Source organism: Beta vulgaris, chromosome 4 (assembly GCF_026745355.1).
Source record: "Beta vulgaris subsp. vulgaris cultivar EL10 chromosome 4, EL10.2, whole genome shotgun sequence".
Taxonomy (NCBI): domain Eukaryota; kingdom Viridiplantae; phylum Streptophyta; class Magnoliopsida; order Caryophyllales; family Amaranthaceae; genus Beta; species Beta vulgaris.
In genome coordinates, this window is record NC_079205.1 from 64,255,402 (window position 1) to 64,278,436 (window position 23,035).

The 23,035-nt window shown below is 36.8% G+C and overlaps 2 protein-coding genes across 2 annotated transcripts; both read left to right on the forward strand.

Moving 5' to 3' along the window:
• The first annotated feature begins 209 nt into the window (after positions 1–209).
• Positions 210–6,588, forward strand: LOC104889972 (1-acyl-sn-glycerol-3-phosphate acyltransferase PLS1). Its single transcript, XM_057394560.1, is given in 13 exon segments — positions 210–632; positions 1,865–1,987; positions 2,073–2,124; positions 2,208–2,272; positions 2,576–2,639; positions 3,585–3,661; positions 3,750–3,849; positions 3,852–3,901; positions 4,292–4,414; positions 4,612–4,704; positions 5,874–5,960; positions 6,061–6,151; positions 6,154–6,588. Coding segments are annotated over 13 exon segments (1,137 nt in total). The 5' UTR covers positions 210–551; the 3' UTR covers positions 6,285–6,588.
• A 942-nt stretch (positions 6,589–7,530) lies between these two features.
• On the forward strand, positions 7,531–22,702 carry LOC125497124 (xanthine dehydrogenase 1-like). The gene is given in 17 exon segments (XM_048643814.2): positions 7,531–7,880; positions 10,007–10,106; positions 11,414–11,522; positions 12,171–12,240; positions 12,243–12,359; positions 12,362–13,677; positions 14,730–14,972; positions 15,049–15,363; positions 15,507–15,746; positions 17,336–17,620; positions 17,786–18,007; positions 19,798–19,959; positions 20,093–20,227; positions 20,315–20,465; positions 20,468–20,550; positions 21,064–21,237; positions 21,961–22,702. Coding segments are annotated over 17 exon segments (4,095 nt in total). The 5' UTR covers positions 7,531–7,750; the 3' UTR covers positions 22,204–22,702.
• Positions 22,703–23,035: the final 333 nt, after the last annotated feature.

Consider the following 23,035-nt stretch of genomic DNA (forward strand, 5'->3'; position numbering starts at 1 on the left):
AAAATGGGATTATTTTACTCGCTCGTTTGCCGGCCCGCCTATTATCGACCCGCTAGCGGTTCATTATCCATTTAATCCGATCCGCTACGACCCTTTATGAGGCAACCCACTCGCCCTGCACGGCTGCACTGGTCCCGACCCGACCCGTCTAATAACCAGGTCTAATTACATTTAAAAGCATGAGATTGGTCCTATTTCCCACCAATTATAAACTACCAATTTTTTTTCCAAGGATGAAGATGCGTGGCGGAAAGCAACAACCTTTCATGATCTGTCCATGACCAAAAGTCCTTGAATTTTCTTTCGAAGAGTCAAAACCCCAAAACAATACTTTAATGGTTTTTTCCTGCTACTAAATTTTGTCCTAATAAAAAACCTTCGAATTTGCCAAAATCATCATCACTCCAGGTTGTTCTTCCCACGTCATACAACATGCTAAATACAAATAACAATGGAGAGCACACAAATTTCTTCCCTCTATTTTCCTTTCATTTTTCTTCATTTTCTTTCTTAAATTTTTGTAAAAAGCTTATTTCTTTCTAAGAAGAAAGATGGAATTACCCGCTATTTTTGCAATTATTCCTGTGGGACTTCTTTTTCTTATGTCGGGTCTCATCATTAATCTCATTCAGGTATACCCACATCCTTCCTATAATCTTTTTCTTCAAAACTCATAAATTGTTGTTTTTTTTTTTTTGCTTTTGTTGTTTGTCATTCTATACTTAATTAATTTTTTAACAATGCTGCATATGATGATCATCTTACATTTAATTTGTTGGTTTTGATAAATAGATCTTTTTGATGGTTTTTCCTTAGATTTATGGGTGCAGGAAAATGGGGTGGGAGGTGGGTTTTGAGGGCAAATGGATAAATTTGTATACTTTGATTTGAAAAAGCTTGGATTTGATACAACTATGGATGCAGTCCATGAAAGAAATAATAAAAATAATAATCATTGATCAGTTTGAAGTTTGAACATGTTACTTGTCATCAAATTTATCATGTGATGGGATTGAACTGATGAAAATGTGTTATGGATGGAGTTTTGTTGAAAACCATGATTAAATTGCATATAATATGAGATTATGAGAGTGATGATTTTCACTTGCATAGATGACCAAGTAAAAGGGGAATGAATCTGAATTAGTTAATGGTCTTGGCTTCAATTAAGTAAATACTTGGAAGTTGGATGGAATGATGAATGTACAAGTCATAATTGTTGTTTATAGAAATTGGATCTTTTGCACCAAGGCCTGTCATTGGTTCCAAAAATAGTGTGAGGGAAGACTATGTACATTTGAACTTTATACTAAAAGTGGGGTCGATAATGGGTTTGTTGTTAAGTCTAGGACTTGGCTTATAGAGGTATACTTATTATGTTGTTAGTTGTTTCTTGTTATGGAGGGGAATGGACCATGGATAGATTGCAAGTGTAGAGGCGATGATATTATGTCTTTGATGTCATTTAGTATGATCTGGGGCAAATTAAAAGAATATGTGCACAAGAACTATTAAGTTATTTCTTTTAGAACTAAATCATGTTACTCATTTTGATTTCTCTGTTTCTCAGACCTATGTAGTGCACATTCGGTTGAGGTTGTGAAAATAGGGAAACCTCAGGCCCCACCCTTTTTCGGGATTCATTAGCACGGAAACGTTTGAAGTTTCATATATGAGATGTTATGAAAACAGGAAACCTCAGGTCCTATTGGTTTTTTGTGCTGCATAGGTGCTGAATTGCTTTATGATAGCTTTCCTGTTAATATGTTTGGCTCAATTATATCATATGGTTCAGATTATGATAATTTTCTTTGTTGAGTATGCATCTTGAATCCCTGTATTGTGCATTTGCTTGTATATTCAGGCTATCCTCTATGTCCTTGTTCGACCACTGTCAAAGAATATGCATAGGAGATTCAACAAAGTAGTAGCAGAACTTTTGTGGTTAGAGACTGTATGGCTCTTTGATTGGTGGGCAGGTGTGAAGGTCTGAATGCATTGTTGATTTTATGCTTATATACGTACGTTTTGTGTTAAGTGTTTCATTTGTGGAAAATTTGGGGGTGCTGCAGGTGGAGCTGCACACTGATTCTGAGACATTTCATTTGATGGGTAGGCACATTAGTTTTATTGAAGTTCCAGAATTTAGTTAATGCCATCCTTCTTGGTGGATTCTTGTACTTAATGTTGTTCTTACAGGTAAAGAGCACGTCTTCTTATCTGCAACCATAGAAGTGACATTGATTGGCTTATTGGATGGGTCTTAGCTCAGGTGCTTCCGAAGAACTGATTCTGTAACTAAAATTCTATACATCTGGCACCCATATGGCTTTTATAACTTTTCTGATCTATTATATCTGTCTGATACCACATTGCTGAATTGCCTGTATGCTACAGCCTACCATGTTATACTGCTATTAAATAAAACAACGATGTCATCAGAAAAATCACCTGTTAAGACTCTCTATACCTGCATTGTAAAACTTTTTTCTGAATGAGCTGGGTATAATATCTATGATCATCTTCTCAATATTCAGTTGTCAGTCAATAACAGCTGGTGGTTTTGTCTGATCAGAGAGCAGGTTGCCTAGGTTGCACCATGGCTATCATGAAGGATGTTTTGAAGTATCTGCCGGTGAGTTTCTATCGCTTCAAGATGTAGCTTAAGACTTCTTTGTAATACCAGTGAACTGAGTTACAAGTTCAAAACGACAATTCAAAGCTTTTCATGTCTCGGATTATTAACTTGCACATGTGATTTACTTTGCTCTTTACCTGTTCTTCTCCAACAGTGAATTTAGCAACTGATAAGCAGGGTCATCTTTAACAATCTATGTTGCTATGTTGAATCATGAACAGTAAGGTCAAAGGAACTATTTGACGATTGATATCAATTTCCTAAAATTGCGAACACGGGCAGTTGCTGACTTTTGCAGTCACTATGAATTATGCATGTTTTTGCAGCTCATGAATTTTCAGTATTTTATAGTCTTATATATTCTGATGAGATTGTTTTTCTGCGACATTATATATTGAATCATGATTGTTTCAGTCATCAGTAGAGGATATCCATTGACATAGTACAGTCCAAACTCCAAGAAGTACTCCACTCATAATAACCCTCAAGACTGTGGAAAGTGAATATGTATCACATCTTTTAGTGTAATCCATAGGTGGAAATAGTTTTCTCTTGACATTTTTTCTGGTTATTCTATCATTTAATAGCCGCATCAGAGTGCTTACCATTGTCCTCCCATCACCAGATTTCTTTTATGGACTCTAATTGGTAGTATATGAAGTTGCCTTACCATCAAGCTTCTTCTGTACCAAGCATGAATTTTATATCCTTCTTACCCATATAGCCTTTTGGCATCATTGTTTTGTTCCCTTATTACACGCTGACCAATAAGGTGTCTATCAGTTATAGTTATCCATTAACGAGCGATTGCTAGTCAGCTTTCATTTTCTTAAAAAGAATGGTAGGGGCTGAGGTTTTGAAGGCTTTCCAACTTTCTTCAATTAGGGAATTGGTGGCTTTTTGGCAGTTTCTTTTTTCTATTAACAACTTTATTCATCTAATGCAGGTATTGGTTGGTCAATGTGGTTTTCTGAGTATATCTTTATCAAAAGGAGATGGGATGTAGATCAAAGCACTCTAACGGTATTTTAAAATGCATATTCTGTTAGTTTATGGTTGGGTTATTGCTTGTTATAAATAATTGTGTAATGGTAAACCGTCAGACAGTCAGGTTGCGAGATTTAAAGGATTTTCCTGTCCCTTCTGGTTGGCTCTCTTTGTTGAAGGAACTCGCTTCACACAATCAAAACTATTAGATGCTCAGCAGCATGCTAGATCAAAGGGTTAGATGTCCCAAAACATGTTTTGCTCCCTCGTACTAAGGTGCACCCAATCGCTTTTCTCTCTTTAGCTTGTGCCTTTCATTTTTCTTTTTATTTTGAATCTTGCTCAATTTTCTCTATACAAGGTTTAGTGAGTTGGTTCCTGACCTAAATAATTTCTCCTGTATTTGCATCGGACAACATCTTAAGGTGATAACTTATAAGACCTTGCTATAAATCATAGGAACACAGTGGACATTTAATTCATGAAATATCACTGCATTTTCTATTATGAAATAATCTGGATTTATCTGGTATCACGCCTACTGCGTAATCTATTTCCACTGCACAACATTTTTCGCATATTGTAGAGAAGATATTGTTTTTCATTTCCCTCAGAACAACTACCAACTAATGGTGTCTACTATCACTTACTTTTGGGTTTTTTCAGGGTCTTGTTTTAGCTGTGAAGCACATGAGATCGTTTATCCCCGCAATATATGATATTACCCTCGCCATAGCCAAGATGAGGTCCCACTTCAATGCTAACATTTTTAAGGGCAAATCCTCTGTCGTAAGTAGTTCACACCTCTGCAAGACAAATATAGTATAGTAAAAAAAAAGTCTATATTGACAAAAAAGGCTGTGCGATCTTCGGGCTTCCACTGATGGAAAATGGCAGAGATAATAGCTGTGTTTTGTGTCTGCTGGTGTTAGTGTGTTACCTGAGCAAATTTTTTGTTGCTGATTGCTATATAATCTCTGTTGCAGGTGAAAGTGCATATTAAGCGGCATTTAATGCATGACTTGCCTGAAACAAGTGATGATATTGCCCAATGGTGCAAAAACATGTTTGTAGCCAAGGTAAGAACCATAAATCAATGGTATTAGCTACACCTAAGCATAATGACAATGTTAACTTTTAGAGAGCCTAGCTATATACTTTGCATCGACCCAAATACCATTGGTCTGGTGGTACCACTATGCACCTCTCAGGAGGGAAATCACTCCAGTTTTGAATCCTGGCCGTTCCTGGAGGCAGCTATTGTGTTAAAGGGGGTTTGGGGTTGGGTGGGTGGGTGGGTGGGGTGGGGTTATTATTTTGGGTCTATATTGAAACTCTGAGAGAGGTAATCCCGGGTGTACCGTTGTGAGGACCTTTTGTTTTCAATGGACAGTATAAACTGTGAAGCCCTGTGTATTGCAGGTACCTAGATAGTGAAGACCAGAATCAGCATGTCTATATCTTCTTATTTTTCTTAGGGAGGTATGAAACTCTGAGAGAGGTAAGCCCGGGTGTACCGTTGTGAGGACCTTTTGTTTTCAATGGACAGTATAAACTGTGAAGCCCTGTGTATTGCAGGTACCTAGATAGTGAAGACCAGAATCAGCATGTCTATATCTTCTTATTTTTCTTAGGGAGGTATGAAATGCGACTCATTAGGGCAAGGGATAAAGAGGAAAGAAAAAAAATTGACCACAAGTGAGCATGGAGAATTATTTTCCAGTTTTACAAGATTGCAGGAGTACCACTATGCTCCCATCAGAACTTCGTGTGAATATTTCTTGTGTTGATAAGCTTAGATTTATTCTCTCACGATTAATGAAACTCACCTTGAGTAGATAATTGGTATACATAACTTCATACTTGACCATTATAGTGTTTCTTGTCTAAAAAACTGTTGCTCTAATCAAATCACTTCCTTGGCCTCGAATGTCATGCTTTTTGGAAGAACTTGAATTGAGGGTAGAAAAAGTAGAAAACATGAAGCATTACTGAAGTTACGCACAGATTTGATAGCGTCAACATTGAAGTCAGTAGTCAGTACCAATATGAAACCAATTTGAGCTGTTCTCTTGGAAAATAATGTACATTTTACTTGCGATTAACAAATACACTAAACATATTTTGATATCATCAGCACTAAAACAAAGAGATTATCTCAATTATTTTTACAGAAATATGGAGAGGAAAAAGAAAAAGGATTTACTTATACCTTCAGCTGATTCATGTATCTTATGAACCTTACCAGGATGCATTTCTGGAAAATTACTTTTCTGGTGGCAATTTTGGTAACAAAGAGATTCAAGATATTGGTCTACCAAAGCAATCGTTAATTGTAAGACACAAATTGCAGCATATCCAATACAGATACCTTATTTTCATCCTTTTGGTGTAAGATTAATTTGCTGATCTTTCGATATTGTTTTGATGAGTAGGTGATGATCGTTTGGTCATGTTTACTTAGTGTTGGTACTTTCGCATTCTTTTTATGGACCAGACTCTTCTCAACATGGCAAGGAATCATAATACAGCTGCGTTTTTGCTTCTTGTTATAGTCACCATGCAGGTCCTCATTCTGTTCTCTCGGTCAGAACCTAGTATCGATTCTGTACCCGTCAAGAACCCCAAAAAGATTCGACGAGAGAAAATCTTCTTATAACATGAGCAGAACTCTCAGAAAGTTTCTGTAATCATAGGTGAAGTTAGTCATTCATTAATATTCTTTATAGTGGCTGAAGATTTCTCCATCTAAGCCTCTGGTTATTGTACAGTTAGTACTGATTGCAACCTTTTTTGTAAGAAATCTGGGGTTGTTTAGTAGCTTACATTGCAGATGATGTTTAAAAAGCTGTATAGATTGATGTATTAGTGTTTGAGACCTCATTTACATTCATTCTATGGTGTTCTTTACGAGATCAGAGCGATAAACGATGCTTAACCACACTGTTGGTCTGTTGGATGCATCTCTCAATGATTAATCTTTGTTAAGCTTGGAAGTTGGAGGCATACAAAATCTGGTTACGTTCTGTAGATTCCATTAATACTTGTAATTTTTGCCTTTATTGTATAAAATGCTACTGCGATATGTTGTTAGTATTTTAAATTACACATAACTCCATGAAGTTCCATGAAAAAACCTATGAAGTGTTAAGGAATTACTCAAAAATAATGGGGATTATGTACAATTTTCTTAATGAGGTCCTTCATTTATAGTTTAAAAAAATAGAAATATAAGATTCGTATTTACAGCTGGTTAATGGCGACTAACTTTAAAAGTTCAAACAACAAAACTTTGATGAATTTCATGTTCACATTATTCCTTTCCTTATACTTTTACTACAGATCCAAATATTGTCTTTTGTCTTCCCTCAAAATAAATATATTGTCTTTTGTCTAATCTTCAAATAATTAAAAATATATCCTGAACTTTGGTGGTTTGGTGTCTGTAAACTCCTTTTTTTTATGATCAATAAGAATTTTGAATTTCCAAAAAAAAAAAAATTAAAAATAGATATAAGATTTGAACACGTGACCTCAGTTAAATAATCAATCAAACAAAAAGGGAGAAACCATACTTTTGAGAATAGGATAAGAAGAAACACTGACAGGTTGCGGGAATGAAGGGGATCCCAACTTATCAATAGTGAAAATCAATCCCAGAACCTCCTAAACTGAAAGTCTGAAAGGGAAGCTCTAACCACTCGGCTATCCATCACTCTCATACTCTTGAAATACTTATTCTCATAACATTTCGTTTTATGTATTTGAACCAAACGTCCCGTAATTACCTTAACTTAAATAAAAGTAATAATACTACAATTAGTTAATCTTGCCAAAAAGTACAATCATTAATCTTGCCAAAAGAAGTATAATTAATTAATCACTAGAAGTCAATTTTATCAAGACATACTCCCACCCACTCTAACTATCGTGTTCATCTTTATTTCTTCAGCATATATGACATCTGTAAATTTCACAAATCTTATCATACTCTCTTCTTTCGGTCGAATTCTATATAATAAACTTTCAATCATCAAAATCAAGCTCATCAATTTCATCTAAATCACTAGATTTTTTGAAAATCGATCTTTAACAGTGATTTTTTCATAGTGATCTCCCAAAAATATGGGGAGCGAGGAAGAAGTTGGAGTAATCGAGGAGAGAGAATCAAACGAAGCTATAATTTACATCAATGGAGTTCGGAGATTACTTCCTGATGGTTTAGCTCACTTGACTCTTCTTGAGTATCTCAGAGGTATTAAATTTTTCAATTTTAGTCTGTTGAGATTTCAATTTTGATGATTTTGATGTTTAATAAGTTGAATTCTCTTCAATATTCATATGAATTTATGTTATCTTTGAAATTCGCGATTACTTTTGCTCAAATTTTGTGAAATTGTGTTTGATTTGATGAGTTTGCTCGCTTTGCTGGTAAATTCATGGACGAATTTGATCAATTTTAGGCTCTGTTTGATTTGATGGAAGAAATAAGATGGTTTCTCTATGAGATTCATGATAGATTGATAGGTCGTGTTGTGTATCGATGTATATACATGTACATGAGAGTCATACTAGGAAATTGTCCTAGAGATCACAAGAGATAATAAATTGCTTACAGATTATTCGATTCTATCAGATCATACAGAGCTGTGCCTAATTCCGAAACGTTGTGAACACTTTGCAACATGTACAAATGTTGTATATGTTGTTCTAAATGTTGTATATTATATTACAAATGTTATGCATAAAAATTCGCCATCCGAGTTTAAAACTCATATAGATCATAGGATGCCTGATTTCATATACAGGTTTTATGATTTTTTTTTTCGGGTGAAAAGGGAGGGGGAAGTAATGCTCGAGTTTAAAACGTTAAAATCCGAGTTTAAGTAGATCATTGTTGATGGAATGGAAAGATTTAGTGGTGGATTTTGATGAGATAAAAGGGGATTTTGGAAAGAGAATATATGAGCCATTGATTTTTTATTCAATGGTTGATATTGCTCAAACTCTACCTTGTAGAGTTATTTTACAACTCTAGAGGATCAAAACACAATACAATGGTAGAATAACTAAGGGGGTTGGAAAAGTTTTATGATTTTGTATACTACGTTTATGGTTCAATATACAACATTTGTGGGCGAACATACAACAATCTAATAGTTCTGAACAAATTTTTGTGGAGAAATGTTCTCAATTAGGAATTTCTTGGTCGTGTACTAGGTCAAAAGCTTAAATTGGAGTTTAAGCTTGAGTGGCATAGAATTTTTGATTCAAGTGTATTTTTATGGGAGTATGAGTGCTCAAGGCTACAAGAACGACAAAACCTCACAAAGGATAGTACAATAAGATCTATAAAATTATTGCGTTGTGATACATTTTTTGCCTTGAATGCGAGATTCGGTGCATCTGAATTCCGAGGTGCTAAACATATTGGCTGATTTGTTCCGAAGGTTCGAACAAAGACCCTTTCACACAAGAACTAAGTAAAGATCTGTAGTCACCCGAGCCTTTGCTCAGGTTTGAGAAGAAAGAAAAGGTGCTCTTTTAATTTGAAGGAAAGAATTGAACTTATTAAACATCTGAAGAATAATGGCTGGAATCAAGCTCTGCTCAAGAAAACCCAAAGATAATAAGTTAGAAAGGGATTTACAAACAATAAAACCCAAAAAACTAGCTGTTACAAAACCCATAAAAACATGAGTTGTCGGGCAGGTATGAATGGCATGGAAAATTTTGAGTCAAATCGGATTTAGAAGGTAGCATGGCGCCCAGTGCAACTCACACGGGTGCAGGGTCGTCCCACCCATAGTTGTTGAAATCCCGATTCAAATCTTAGAATCTTACGATTTTACGATTCAAATATGGTTGTACGATTCGATTCACGATTCTACACGATTCTATGCATTTTTGTGTACCAACGGAAACCTCATACTTCTAAATCAAATTTATTTAAGATACCAAAGCTATTAATAGACATATATGGTCAATATCGCCTATTTATTGGCTAAACAACTACTTTTTTCAATTATTAGTCATTTTAAACTTACAAAATGAGCAATATCCAGATCATATATTTTCGTAGAATCGTACGATTCTACGATTCAATTTTACGATCCGATTCTAAGATCACCTTACGATTCAAAGTAGAATCCCGATTTTAACAACCTTGGACTCCCACCCACTGCTGACCTTCTATTCTTTACCAGAAATGGGCCAACTGAAGTAGCACGGGCCCGTCTCATTGACATGGGCCCTGGCATACACGGCTTTACAAGCCATTATCCCAACATATGGGAATGTGGCGCACACTATTTTCCTATTGATATAGGTTTATTTTGTTCAAAGTGTCATGATAAGTGTTCCCGATGCTTTTGAATGCAGATTTAGGCTTAACTGGGACAAAATTAGGCTGTGGTGAAGGAGGTTGTGGTGCTTGTACTGTGATGGTCTCCTATTTGGATCGACAGCACAAGAAATGTGTGTGAGTCTTTCTTTAACTTTATTATCTGCACATATTGATCCTTGTTGCCTTGATATATGCTTAGTGTCAAGCTAGATGGAACACTATCTATATTGTTGTGTGTTTCGAGGTGTTTTGTAGTTAACAAGATGGAACACTATCTATATTGTTGTGTGTTTCGAGGTGTTTTGTAGTTAACAAGTTAATGATCGCTGAGAAGTGGTATTGATGTCATCTATAGCCTGGCAAGTTCTCAGGACGTTCTCTGTTTGTTGAGTTTCATGGTTCTGCTCTTTGTTTTCTCCTCTAACAGCTTTGCACATCAAAAGTATATACTTAATAATTTGAAATGGCAAACAACAACTAGCATGGTGCAAGAAGCAGCTGTATTTTTTGAAGGTTAGGAATGGAAGTGGGGATCATATAATTTGATCAAGGCAAACCTGTTATGCTCCTCTGTCCCAAATCAGTGTGGAGATGCACAACTTTGAAGGATTGCATGTGAAGATGAGAGAGATAGATAGAAATAAAAAGAGGGACACATGTGACGAGGAGAGAGATAAAGAGAACCAATTACCAAATTAAGTACTGTTGCAACTAAGTTTGAACTTCTTTAAAGAAGAAGGATAAAGGTCGTTCTATAAAGTTTTAAAAACTTACCGTACCCCAAAGAGAAGTTTCAGAGCATGTGCTTCAAAATCACACTGCGTTCTCTATTATAGACCATGATGCTATCACATCAAAAATTATCGTCTGTTACTAATGTCGTTTTGCATATTGGTGATTTAATAATATCTCATTTGTTAAAACTTTGAAGTGCTATTCTATGGCTAATGTTTAGATCATCTGATTTCTTCACAAAATATTGTTCAGATTAGTTACTAAAAGTAGATTTTCAACTTTCAAGTATAGCCTAAAAATATGTTCCAAAATTGTTAATTTATAAAGGTGAATTGGAACTTTAAAACATATCAATTCATGCAGTGATGTTAGCGACGTGAGACATTAGACTACTTAGATGCTGCTGACATGGCACCTGCTGCAATGGTGATCAAAATTGTGAAATATCTTTTGTTCTTTACTCTGGTGGGGAGGCAGCTAAGAGAATGACCTTATATCAGAAAAGTATGTTATAGTTGTCTCAGGTTCTCAGCCCTTTCTAAAACAAAATAGTGCTAGTTACTTGTGTCTTGTATATTGGCATACTGAACTTTGTTCCAGCAGGATTGGGACATCAATCTGTGTGGCTCTAGATTTGATTATGCATCTTTAGTGGATAACAAACTATATTTTAAAAGTTGTTTTAATGTTCATGTTGCCTCCACCAGGCACCATGCAGTCAATGCATGCTTAACTCCACTATACTCCGTGGAAGGAATGCATATAATCACAGTGGAGGGTATTGGAAACCGTAAACTTGGCTTGCATCCAGTGCAGGTATCATACCTCCCCCTTCTATATAATTTTGTTAGATTGTACAAATGCTGAATGATTTTAACATCCGGCAAGTGGTTAACGCGTACACATACGCAAATATATATCAGCGCTGTCATTATCATTACTCAAGAACTTTTAGTTTCTTGAAATGTTTGCATGTTAGCCATTAAACAATCATGAGAGGGGGAACATAGAAATTAAGGTTTGAGCAAACCTTTGAGGAAGCACTTATTCCTGGTTTCTTACGATTATCTGGATCAATTATAATACAGGCTCTGGATGAGTAGCTAGAAGATGAACTGCTCTTCATCCTGTGTTCTACTTTTTGTGAAGATAAACAGTATGATACATTTAAATGGCAGCCAAGCTATACTGTGTGTATTCTATTTTCATTGAGAACATATGTTAAAGTAAGCTGGTTGCCAGTTATCCCCTTTATTCTTTTGCGATAGTGGGAACTGGGAAATTTGGGGGGGGGGGGGGAAGGGAAGTTTAATAGCTAAGATAGTTTTTGTTTTTATTCTTTCTAGTTTTTTCCTTTTGATGTTTCACAATCAAGTGCATATATCTTCCTCTCAAATTTTAATGTAAAGCAGAACGGTTTGATTAATCATCAATCCCCTATTAATTAACTTATTTATTTTGAAGGAATTGTTAGCAGGCTCACATGGCTCACAGTGTGGATTTTGTACTCCTGGATTTGTCATGTCCATGTATGCTTTCTAAGGTCTAGTCAAACTCCTCCAACTGAGCAGCAAATTGAAGAAAGTCTGGCAGGGAACTTGTGTCGCTGCACAGGTTATAGGCCAATTATCGATGCCTTTAGAGTTTTTGCTAATAAGATGACATGATATACACAGTTGGTAACTCGGCAAGCCAACAAGGCAACGAGTTTATTTGTCCTTCGACTGGTAAACCCTGCTCATGTGGAAAAAAGTCTGATGGGAACACTGGCAATACGAAGGAAAGCGGGGCTTGCAGTGAAAGGTACAAACAGCTTTCTTACAGTGATGTTGATGGTAGCAAATACAATGACCGAGAGCTTATTTTTCCTCCTGAACTATTGCTAAGGAGATCTTCTTTTTTGAGTTTGAGTGGATTTAATGGACTTAAGTGGTATAGACCTTTGTCACTTCAACATGTTCTTGAGTTAAAATCCAAATATCCAGATGCAAGGTTGGTGATTGGTAACACTGAGGTTGGAATTGAAATGAGGTTGAAGAGAATGCAGTATAAAGCTCTTGTATCAGTTGCACAGGTACCTGAGTTAAATATTTTAAATGTGAAAGATGATGGATTGGAGATAGGAGCTGCTGTGCGACTGTCTGAGCTTCTAAGTGTTTTGAGGAGAGTTTCTGTAGAGCGTGCTACTCATGAAATATCAACCTGTAATGCTTTCGTTGAGCAAATAAAGTGGTTTGCCGGAACTCAGATTAGAAATGTTGCATCTGTAGGTGGGAATATATGCACTGCTAGTCCAATATCAGATTTGAATCCTCTTTGGATGGCAGCTGGAGCAAAGTTTCAAATCATTGATAGCAAGGGAAACATTAGAACAGTGTTGGCAGAAGATTTTTTCCTTGGTTATCGCAAGGTTGATTTGTCAAGTGATGAGATTTTACTATCGATACATTTACCATGGACTAGGCCTTTCGAGTTTGTGAAAGAGTTCAAGCAGGCTCATCGTAGAGATGATGATATTGCATTAGTAAATGCTGGAATGCGTGTTCATCTCGAGAAGAAAGATGAAGAATGGCTTGTCTCAGATGCATCAATTGTTTACGGAGGGGTTGCTGCTGTTTCTTTTCTTGCTTCAAAAACAAAAGAGTTTCTCATAGGAAAGAGTTGGAATAAGGATTTGTTAGGTGAGGCATTAAAAGTCTTAGAGGAGGACATTTTTCTGAGGGAAGATGCACCTGGTGGAATGGTGGATTTCAGAAAATCTCTGACATTGAGTTTCTTCTTCAAATTCTTTTGGTGGGTTTCTCGTGAAATGGATGTAAAGACATGTTTGACAGAAACAGTACCACCATCTTATCTGTCAGCAATACAGCCATCCCATAGGCCATCTGTTATGGGGAGTCAGGACTATGATATGGTCAAACATGGGACAGCTGTGGGATCTCCAGAGGTTCATTTATCTGCAACACTTCAGGTGTGTTATTAATCATCTCTAAATATCCTGTCTTCTTTCTCTGAATTTTTATATCGTTTGATATATTCTATTTTGGGTTTTTTTTTGGTTGGGGTGTGGGGCTCCGTGGAGCAGGGCTGTGTTTCATGTACTATGAATCATGGATTACTGCTCCACTTTTTTCAGTCTCCTTGTTTCGATTTGTAAAGTCAAAGGTGAAGATGGAATCAGCTATGTAACATAATTTCACACGTGAAGTATATTTGAATGGTTATTCCCTCACTCCTTTTTTTTCTATCTCGTTTATGAAGATTATGCAACATCTCCTACACGTCCTCTCATCAGGTTCACGTATTCTAGGAGGGCTAGGAATAACTAAGAAGGGCAGAAGGGGGATTTCATAGGCTGTAACTAAATAAAGTAAATTTTGTAATGATGACTCAGCTAGTCTGTTAGTAGTGGAGAATAGAGCAGGAGGTTGTTAGTGTTGGGTCCAGTATAGGGCTATAAATAGGAAGGTTTGGTATTTTTTAGGCATCCAAAGAATATAGAGAAAGAGAGTCACTCATTGGGAGAGCTCCACAATCCTCTCGAAAGCATTGTGGGTGGTATTAGGTCCTCTACTCTGGAGGTCGATACTTCAATATATCCAACACCTTTAGCCCTGAGTTCTATATTGATTTGCATACTGAATTGTAGCAGATTGCATATAATTCATTTTAGCCCTCTTACCTTTTTATCTGTCTAATAGCTGTCATTGAGCAAAATTATAATAAGAAGGGTCTTGAAACCCTCCGTCCTGCACCCTGGCACCCCCCCCCCCTTGAATAAAAAAAAATTGTGTGAAAGCCTGACCAAGAATGTTTGGATACCTTAATAAAAAGAAAAAGAACCCTTCGACTTAAACTGTCATCTCGGTTTTCAGTTAGTCCCTTTCAGGCTGAAACCAGTTTTAACTTATCGCTACCAATTAAAACAGTGCAAGAAATTAAGAAAGTAATAACAAATAGTACAACTGACTTGCCAGCTTCACTAGTCATCTTATCGCTTTATTGGTTTGTCACTCTTTTCAGGTCACAGGTGAGGCAGAATACGTTGATGATATGGGGATGCCGCCTAATGGTTTGCATGCTGCTTTAATTCTGAGTAAAAAGCCTCATGCCCGCATAGTCTCAATTGATGATTCTGGGGCAAAGACTTTGCCTGGGTTTGCAGGCATATTTTTTGCCAAAGATGTCCCTGGGGATAATCATATTGGACCCGTTGTCGCTGATGAGGAGCTCTTTGCTTCAGAATTGGTAACTTGTGTGGGCCAGGTACTAAGATTTTTAAGTATTCATAATTGAATACTATTTTTAGCAGCATGTGAACTAATGCCTGGGATTTGTACAGGTAATTGGCATAGTTGTTGCTGATACCCATGAAAATGCAAAACTAGCAGCGGGAAAAGTGCATGTAGAGTATGAAGAGTTGCATCCTGTTTTATCTATAGAGGATGCACTCAAATTTAAAAGTTTTCATCCTGGCTCAGAGAAGCAATTCCTGAAAGGCGATGTTGATCTCTGCTTTCAGTTAGGTGCATGTGACAGGATCATTGAAGGAGAGGTACAAGTAGGTGGTCAAGAACATTTCTACTTGGAAACACATAGCAGTTTAGTATGGACCATGGACAGTGGTAATGAGGTCCATATGATTTCATCTACTCAAGTACGTATCACTCTAAAGTTGCTAGTTTCTTTTGTGCACCATTACAATGTTAGTGTAATTTGAGTTGTCTATCTGAATCTGGATCGTCCCATTATTTTTATTTTTGGTCTTCTAGTAAATTCTTCACTGAAATAACTCTGCAGGCTCCTCAGAAGCATCAGAAGTATGTCAGTCACGTACTTGGTCTTCCTATGTCAAAAGTAGTTTGCAAAACCAAGAGAATTGGTGGCGGTTTTGGCGGCAAGGAGACAAGATCAGCTTTTATTGCTGCTGCAGCCTCTGTTCCGTCTTATCTGTTAAACCGGCATGTAAAACTCACCTTAGACCGAGATGTAGACATGATGATAACTGGGCAGCGTCACAGCTTTCTTGGGAAGTATAAGGTATACTTTAATTTCTCCAGTTGGCTATTTTGACATTGATTTATGCTGTGATTGACATGCATGTAGGAGCATATTTGAGCTAAATCAAGCTGACAAAACCTCATCCATTTGTTGTGTTCTGCACTTGTTTCCCCCACTAAAATGCATCTTTGTCCAATCAAAGCTCCAAGAAAGGTTCACTCTGCTTGTCAAATATAAGAGGTGACTCTAAATTGATTCAGGATGTGAACTGTAAGGAGAAGAGGATGAAATGAAGGCATAAGCGTGTTCTGAAAGAACAAGACCAATATAGTGCGCCCCCAGAACCAAGAAAAGTGTAAATAACAGAATATCCGCAGATCAAGATTATTAGTTATATTACCTCCATGCCCTTTTCTATAGATTGCATTAGATCCACAAATTATGAAAAGTGTACATCATGTTTTTAGTTGCTGACTGTTGCTTCACGACAACAATTTGTGTTTTTTAACTTCTTATGCATAGCAATAGTAGGTAGGAGTATGTGTTATGCAGTATTTATATAAGGGAAGTGTTGATGCATCTTTATGAATAATAGGCGGGAACTACTATAGCAACTCTGACACTAAACCATATATTTTGGTGAAAGAAGTCTTTCACCCTACTTGCATTATTATCAAAATGTAACAATAATAGGCTTATGTTTGAGAATTTTCAAACTCTCCCACAGAATTAGTAAGAACTCTCATTAATTCTCTCACAAGGCTCTTTCTGACATTTTAGGAGACAAATATGCGCACCCCTAGCATCTCGTTTTATAGGGGAAACTATCATCTCACTTCTATTAAAACTAGGAAACAAAATTTTACAAGGACCATACGAGAACATGATACTTAGGAATCATGCTTTCCTAATTACATACTTCTGCTGATTAATTACTATCAATTAACAATAGGAACTAAGACAAAGTAATATTCCTAAATACCCTTACCTGATACTAAGACACTAATATAACCTTGTTACCTTGAAATGGAGCTGCCTGATTGGCCGCTCAGCATCTTGACCTGATAACCAAAGGAAAAGTGCTGAACTGAAGGAGGAATTCACCCTGCCGTGCCTCCCGCCCCGGGCTATATTAGGCTGTGTGCCAGGGCAGCAAATTTTCCAGCTTCCTGCCTCGGTATCTCCATGCCCACCTCACTATGTTGGGCTTACTTCTCACTCCCACAATGGAATGTAATAGAATAAACAAGATAAGCACTCGAAAATTCCATGTGCTATGTGCTCTTCACGAGTTTAAGGCAAAATATCGTAAAAACCTATTATGATATTTTTGCACCTGCACATTCAAACAATCATCCACCTTTTATGGTCTGTTGTCCCATAGATTTTTAATGAAAAGATGCTTGAGTTTAACCTTGTATCTTTTCCTGAGTCAAATTCTGGATTATTATATTGGAGTCCTAGCATTGTGGATGATGTTGAAACCCTAGCATCCTTGTCTTCCTCATTTTGTGCTTGTTGCTTTATTGAATCTTTCTTTGTGTATGTAGAGCTTTTATGAATTGGTTTGACATATTTGAAATATCGGATATATTGATTTAATTAATGTTATATATTACCCAGTACAGGTTGGATTCACAAATGAGGGAAAGGTACTAGCTCTGGACCTTGAGATATATAACAATGCTGGAAATTCACTTGATCTCTCTCTTGCTGTCCTTGAACGCGCAATGTTTCATTCAGACAATGTTTATGAGATACCAAATGTCCGCATAAATGGCAAAGTTTGCTTCACCAATCTTCCAAGCAATACTGCCTTCCGTGGATTCGGTGGCCCACAAGGGATGCTGATTGCTGAAAATTGGATTCAGAGGATAGCCATGGAGCTCGAGAAGAACCCGGAGGAGATCAGGGTAAGAAAAGTTGCTGTGTTTGCTTCTATACTCTGTAGTGAGGTATCTAGGCTTTGCGTTTCGCACATTATTAGTTTGTTGTCAACTTTTCATCCAGCGTATTTATTCATGAATATTCGAGTGATCAAGGTTTACACAATATGCTCAAACTTTGTGCTGTTGTAGGAAATAAACTTCCAAAGTGAAGGATCAATATTGCACTATGGCCAAATACTTGAGCATTGTACATTACCCGAGTTGTGGAATCAACTGAAATTATCATGCGACTTCCATAGAGCACGTGCTGAGGTTGATGACTTTAATGTTCATAATAGATGGAAAAAGCGTGGACTTGCTATGGTTCCTACAAAATTTGGAATCTCATTTACAACTAAGTTTATGAACCAGGTAATGTCTTCTGTTATAGACATCATCTCAGTGCTATAATTTTTTGTTGTTGTAGCCTTAGTATGATCCAGGCATGGCAATGCAGGCTTTCTTGGTTTTACATATGAGACGGTATCAATGCACACAAGATCATCTTTGTTGTCCCTGTCTACATCTTCAATTTCGCTTCAATGTTTGTTTAGCATAGTGTTGAACTTATGTTTGTATTTTAAACAAAAAGATTGTGCAGGACTTCAGAATTGATATCAGCATTCACTGATGTTGAAATTGGTAGATAGAAAAAGTTTTAACCACCAAGATGAAATGGTTAAATTTGATGGATAATATATGCATTCAGCAAATGAATCGAGGTCCTAACCTAAATTTTCCGGAACTTTTTTGACCGAGTATAAGGTGCAATGTGCAAACACTTCTTGACCAAATCTAGGTTCTCTCCCATTCTAAAATATAAGAATCAGATCCCTGGATCATTACCCAGATCTCTCTTTGCAGGTATGAGCAACATACCAACTGGCAACTTGTAGCTCTCTTAGAACGCCAATTGATCTTTGAGATCAGTACCACATCCTTACATCCTGACTGTGTTCTGTATTGACAAGGGCAATCTTTCTTAATACTTCTTGACCAAGTCAAGGTGTTCTGCCATTCTAAAATACAAGAATCAGATCCCGGGGTCAGTACTTGGATCCCTGACTGCAAGTATGAGCGATATACCAACTGAGAAACCAGTAGCTCTCTTGTAATACCAATTAATCATTTGAAATCAGTACCTCATGCTGACTACATTTCATAATGACAAGTGATCCTTCTCCACCCCACCAACTAAGGAACCAGTAGCTCTCTTGTAATACCAATTAATCATTTGAAGTCAGTACCTCATACTGACTACATTTCATAATGACAAGTGATCCTTCTCCACCACTGGAAATGCTCCTTGTTTCCAGCAGGCCTGGCGCGGTGGCGCCTGCCTATTTTAAGTATTGAAAAATGACCAATAGTGACTCTATGTGCATACATTACTTCATTTGGCTGTGAAACTCGTTCCTTGTTTCCCCTATCCTCTCGCTCTCTCTTTTCTTTCTGAAATAATAAGTTTCTTCATCGTGTGGATTTCAACACTTCTGATTTCTCTAATTCTTTGGTAGATAGGAAATGCATGCTGGTTTAATACTTAATCTCGGCCTGTAACAGTTTCTATTTGCATTCTGTTTCTGTAAATAATGTGCTATATCTAACACATGCAAGTTAGGGTATTACTAGTTGTTGCTTTACAAAGATAACCTCTATTAACTCGAGGTCAAGTATTTTGAACTTTGACCAATAATTAATCTACATATCAAATTCATTTCAAATCGAAATTCAAAAAAAATTTCATTATGACAATCCTTGTAAAGATATTTATATAGTGAGTTAAAATGTGAAATTAATACAGATGGGATCTATCTAAAGAATGACGTATATGTAATAGACCGGAAATGAGGAAGAAGATGATTTGGGGGAAATTCATAATATAAGCAATTCTAGAAAATCATCACTAAGGAACTAAACAAATAAAAATAAAAGAAATGTACTTCCACTTATTTTCGTCTTAGCTGATAACCTCTATAAATAGCCTTTTGACTTCCTTCTAACAAGCTCATTGTCCCCCTCCCCCAAGCTCACTCTAACCAACTTATTTGCAGTTCCCAAAGTGTCCCTGCCCCTAAATTTGATGGATTGCAGTATGTCTTTAGAGTGAGGAGGGAGAGGAGATTGTTCTCTTGTTTATTAGTTGATTGAATTGAATGCAGGCAGGTGCTCTTGTTCAAGTTTATACTGACGGCACAATACTAGTTACCCATGGAGGTGTCGAGATGGGACAAGGCTTACATACAAAAATTGCCCAGATTGCTGCTTCTGCTTTTGATGTTCCTCTTAGCTCTGTATTCATATCAGAGACTAGTACTGACAAGGTAACAATGCAGCAGAAATTGTCTCATTTTCATTTGTACTGCCCGACAATTCATTAACAGTGGAAAAGAATATTCTAGAGCCTTAGAATCCACTGAACTGCATTTTTATTTGTTTCTGTTTGCTGTCAAACAGGTTCCAAATTCATCACCCACTGCAGCATCAGCAAGTTCTGATATGTATGGTGCTGCAGTTTTAGATGCTTGTGAGCAAATAAAAACAAGAATGGATCCTATTGCTTCGAAACACAACTTTGATTCATTTGCTGAGGTATGTGTGGAATGTGTGGTTGTGTCATAGCTTACTGTTGCCTCTTTTTTTCTCATTAGCGATGATGCATGCTTTTGTTCCTTTCAGCTGGCACTTGCGTGCTATCTGGAGCGAATAGACCTATCTGCTCATGGATTCCATGCTACTCCTGACATTGGATTTGATTGGAAAACTGGCAAGGGGAACCCTTTCAGGTATTTCACGTACGGTGCTGCTTTTGCGGAGGTTGAGATAGATACTTGACTGGAGATTTCCAGACAAGAGTTGCAAATATCATTCTTGATCTCGGACATTCCCTCAATCCAGCCATTGATGTTGGTCAGGTAATTTCCATCACAAATTCCCCATCTCTGTTGCTTGAGCTCATTCAATTAAAGAATGTTTTCCAGAAGTATAGTGGAAGTGTCATTTTGATTGGTTACTACGCCATTTAATATTGAGTTCAGTGTCATTTAAGCTTTTCAATTTTGGGATTTTCCAAAAGCTCCATTTCTCTTCTTGTGATTATTTTGAATACGAATAAATCAACTTGGCATACCTAGTAAGGGTGAGTCAATGCAAGGGTGATTGGAAGGTTATGATCACTTGAAGTGCTGGCCTAATTTAATTTATGGAACGAGCTTGGAGCAGATATTTTGACCAGTATAAGTTCAATGATTAACAGCAATGGTTTATTGATTTTTTGTGTGTGCTTCTCGTGTCTGGATGATACAATTGAGACTATTACATGTACTCGTAGAATATAGATAGTTTCAATTTATAGTGAACGAAGCACTCTCAACTTTGTTGAATGCTCCGGCATGTTCGTTTCTTCACAAAAACCATGTTTATTGCAGATTGAAGGAGCATTCATACAGGGGCTGGGTTGGGTTGCTTTAGAGGAGCTCAAGTGGGGAGATGCAGCTCATAAGTGGATACCTCCTGGCTACCTGTATACATGTGGACCTGGGAATTATAAAATTCCATCTGTCAATGATGTTCCTACAAAATTCAATGTCTCTCTTTTGAAGGTTAGTCTACCTGTTATTTTCAGTTGCGGTGTTATAGTTAGATATTTAGATGTTTCAATATACATCTTGATCTGTGAGTTTTTTCGCCATGTTGAAATTTGGATTCTGTAAGATGAGTATCTTCTTGGTGTGCTTAAAAGTTCAAAGGAATAATATCTCTCTTGTGGAGAGTGTGTTTGGGAAGGAGTATTTTGTAGAAAAAAGAGTAGATTGGACCTGAAATTATGAAGTGTTTGGTAATTAGTTGGTCTTTAGAGGATTATGTATATTCTTTTGCAATATATACAAAGTATATGAAGTTGAGGTAGTGGAGTGGTGGCATCAATTCCCACCTCGTATCTCTGAGGTCTAGGCCCTAGGGATCAAACCACATATGACTCATTTGAGGAATTTCCCTTATCCCGTCTCAAGTGAGTTCCTTTCATCTTACCTATAAAAAAAATTATACGAAGTATATGAAAACCGTTTAGAAGAGAACACTTTTATCACTAAATTTAAGTGTCATAATGACCATTTACCCCCTAGACTAATCATTTTCTTTATTTTACAAAAATACCCTTGTAGAGTTGTATGTCATACTACCAATCCAGAGAGCTAGGGGCTAAGTTACCAAAACATTATCACATAAATCTCTATCTGCTCGTCAAATATGATATAACATGCTACTATTTGCTAATGACCAAGCAAGGACGAAGTTTTAAGAGATATTGGGTTGATATGCAGGGAGCTCCAAATGTTAAGGCTATACATTCTTCAAAAGCTGTTGGCGAACCTCCATTTTTTCTTGCTTCCGCAGCCTTTTTTGCCATCAAGGATGCTATCGCAGCTGCTAGAGCAGAAGCAGGCTACAGTGGTTGGTTTCCTCTTGACAATCCTGCTACACCTGAGAGAATCCGTATGGCTTGCACTGATGAATTTACGTTGAGATTTGTCGATCCAAAATTCCGTCCTCAACTCAGTATCTGAGTTGATTCTCATGGAATTTTGAGTTTTGTGTACCATCACATGAACAAATACCCCTAGTTCCAGGGGTTAGAAGATCGATTCTCATCCGTGCATATGGTGAGTGGGCCTGCCATACATATTTCAAAATGAAAAAGAAATCTTCACTACCGTGTAAATTAATCAAACATGTAAACTGATATGTTGGTTTAGTAGAAAGTGAGATCATTGTAATATGTACAACCACAAGCTAGTTACTCGTGTCTAATCACTACCGCTTGGAGTATTTAAATTAGCATTATAGAGGCTAAGATAAGATCGATCTAAATATGAGTTGAGCTTGTGATCATTTATGAGCTTCAAAGTTTAGGGCTCGAGTTGAACTTGCACAGGTCTGAAGTGTTTGATTGTTTCTCAAGCCGCTTGACTCAATTCCAATTTTCTAATAATTCAGCTGGAATTAAGTTGCTTGAGTTTCAGTACAATAATGAAAATCATAAATTGCCATTTTTTTATTTTCAAATTTATGAAAGGTAGGACTGTTTTGGGAGGATCGTTTAAAGGTGGGATTATTCTCATCAAAAAAAATTTATCCCTACGTTTCCTAAAAATCTTTCTTGTTACTAGTAGTGTGTATATCAATGATAATTAATTTGCGTGGGGTGTGGGGTGGGTAAAGTAGGAGAGAAAAGGGGTTAAGATAAAAAAAAAAAAAAGAGGTTAAAGTAGGAGAAAGAAAGGGAGTAAAATTGAATTAATAATGTAATGGTCGACCATATGGTAGGGATACGAGAGAGTAAAAAGGGGAGAAAAAAATTCCAAATAAAGAATAAAGTAAAAGAGGGAAGATCAAGAT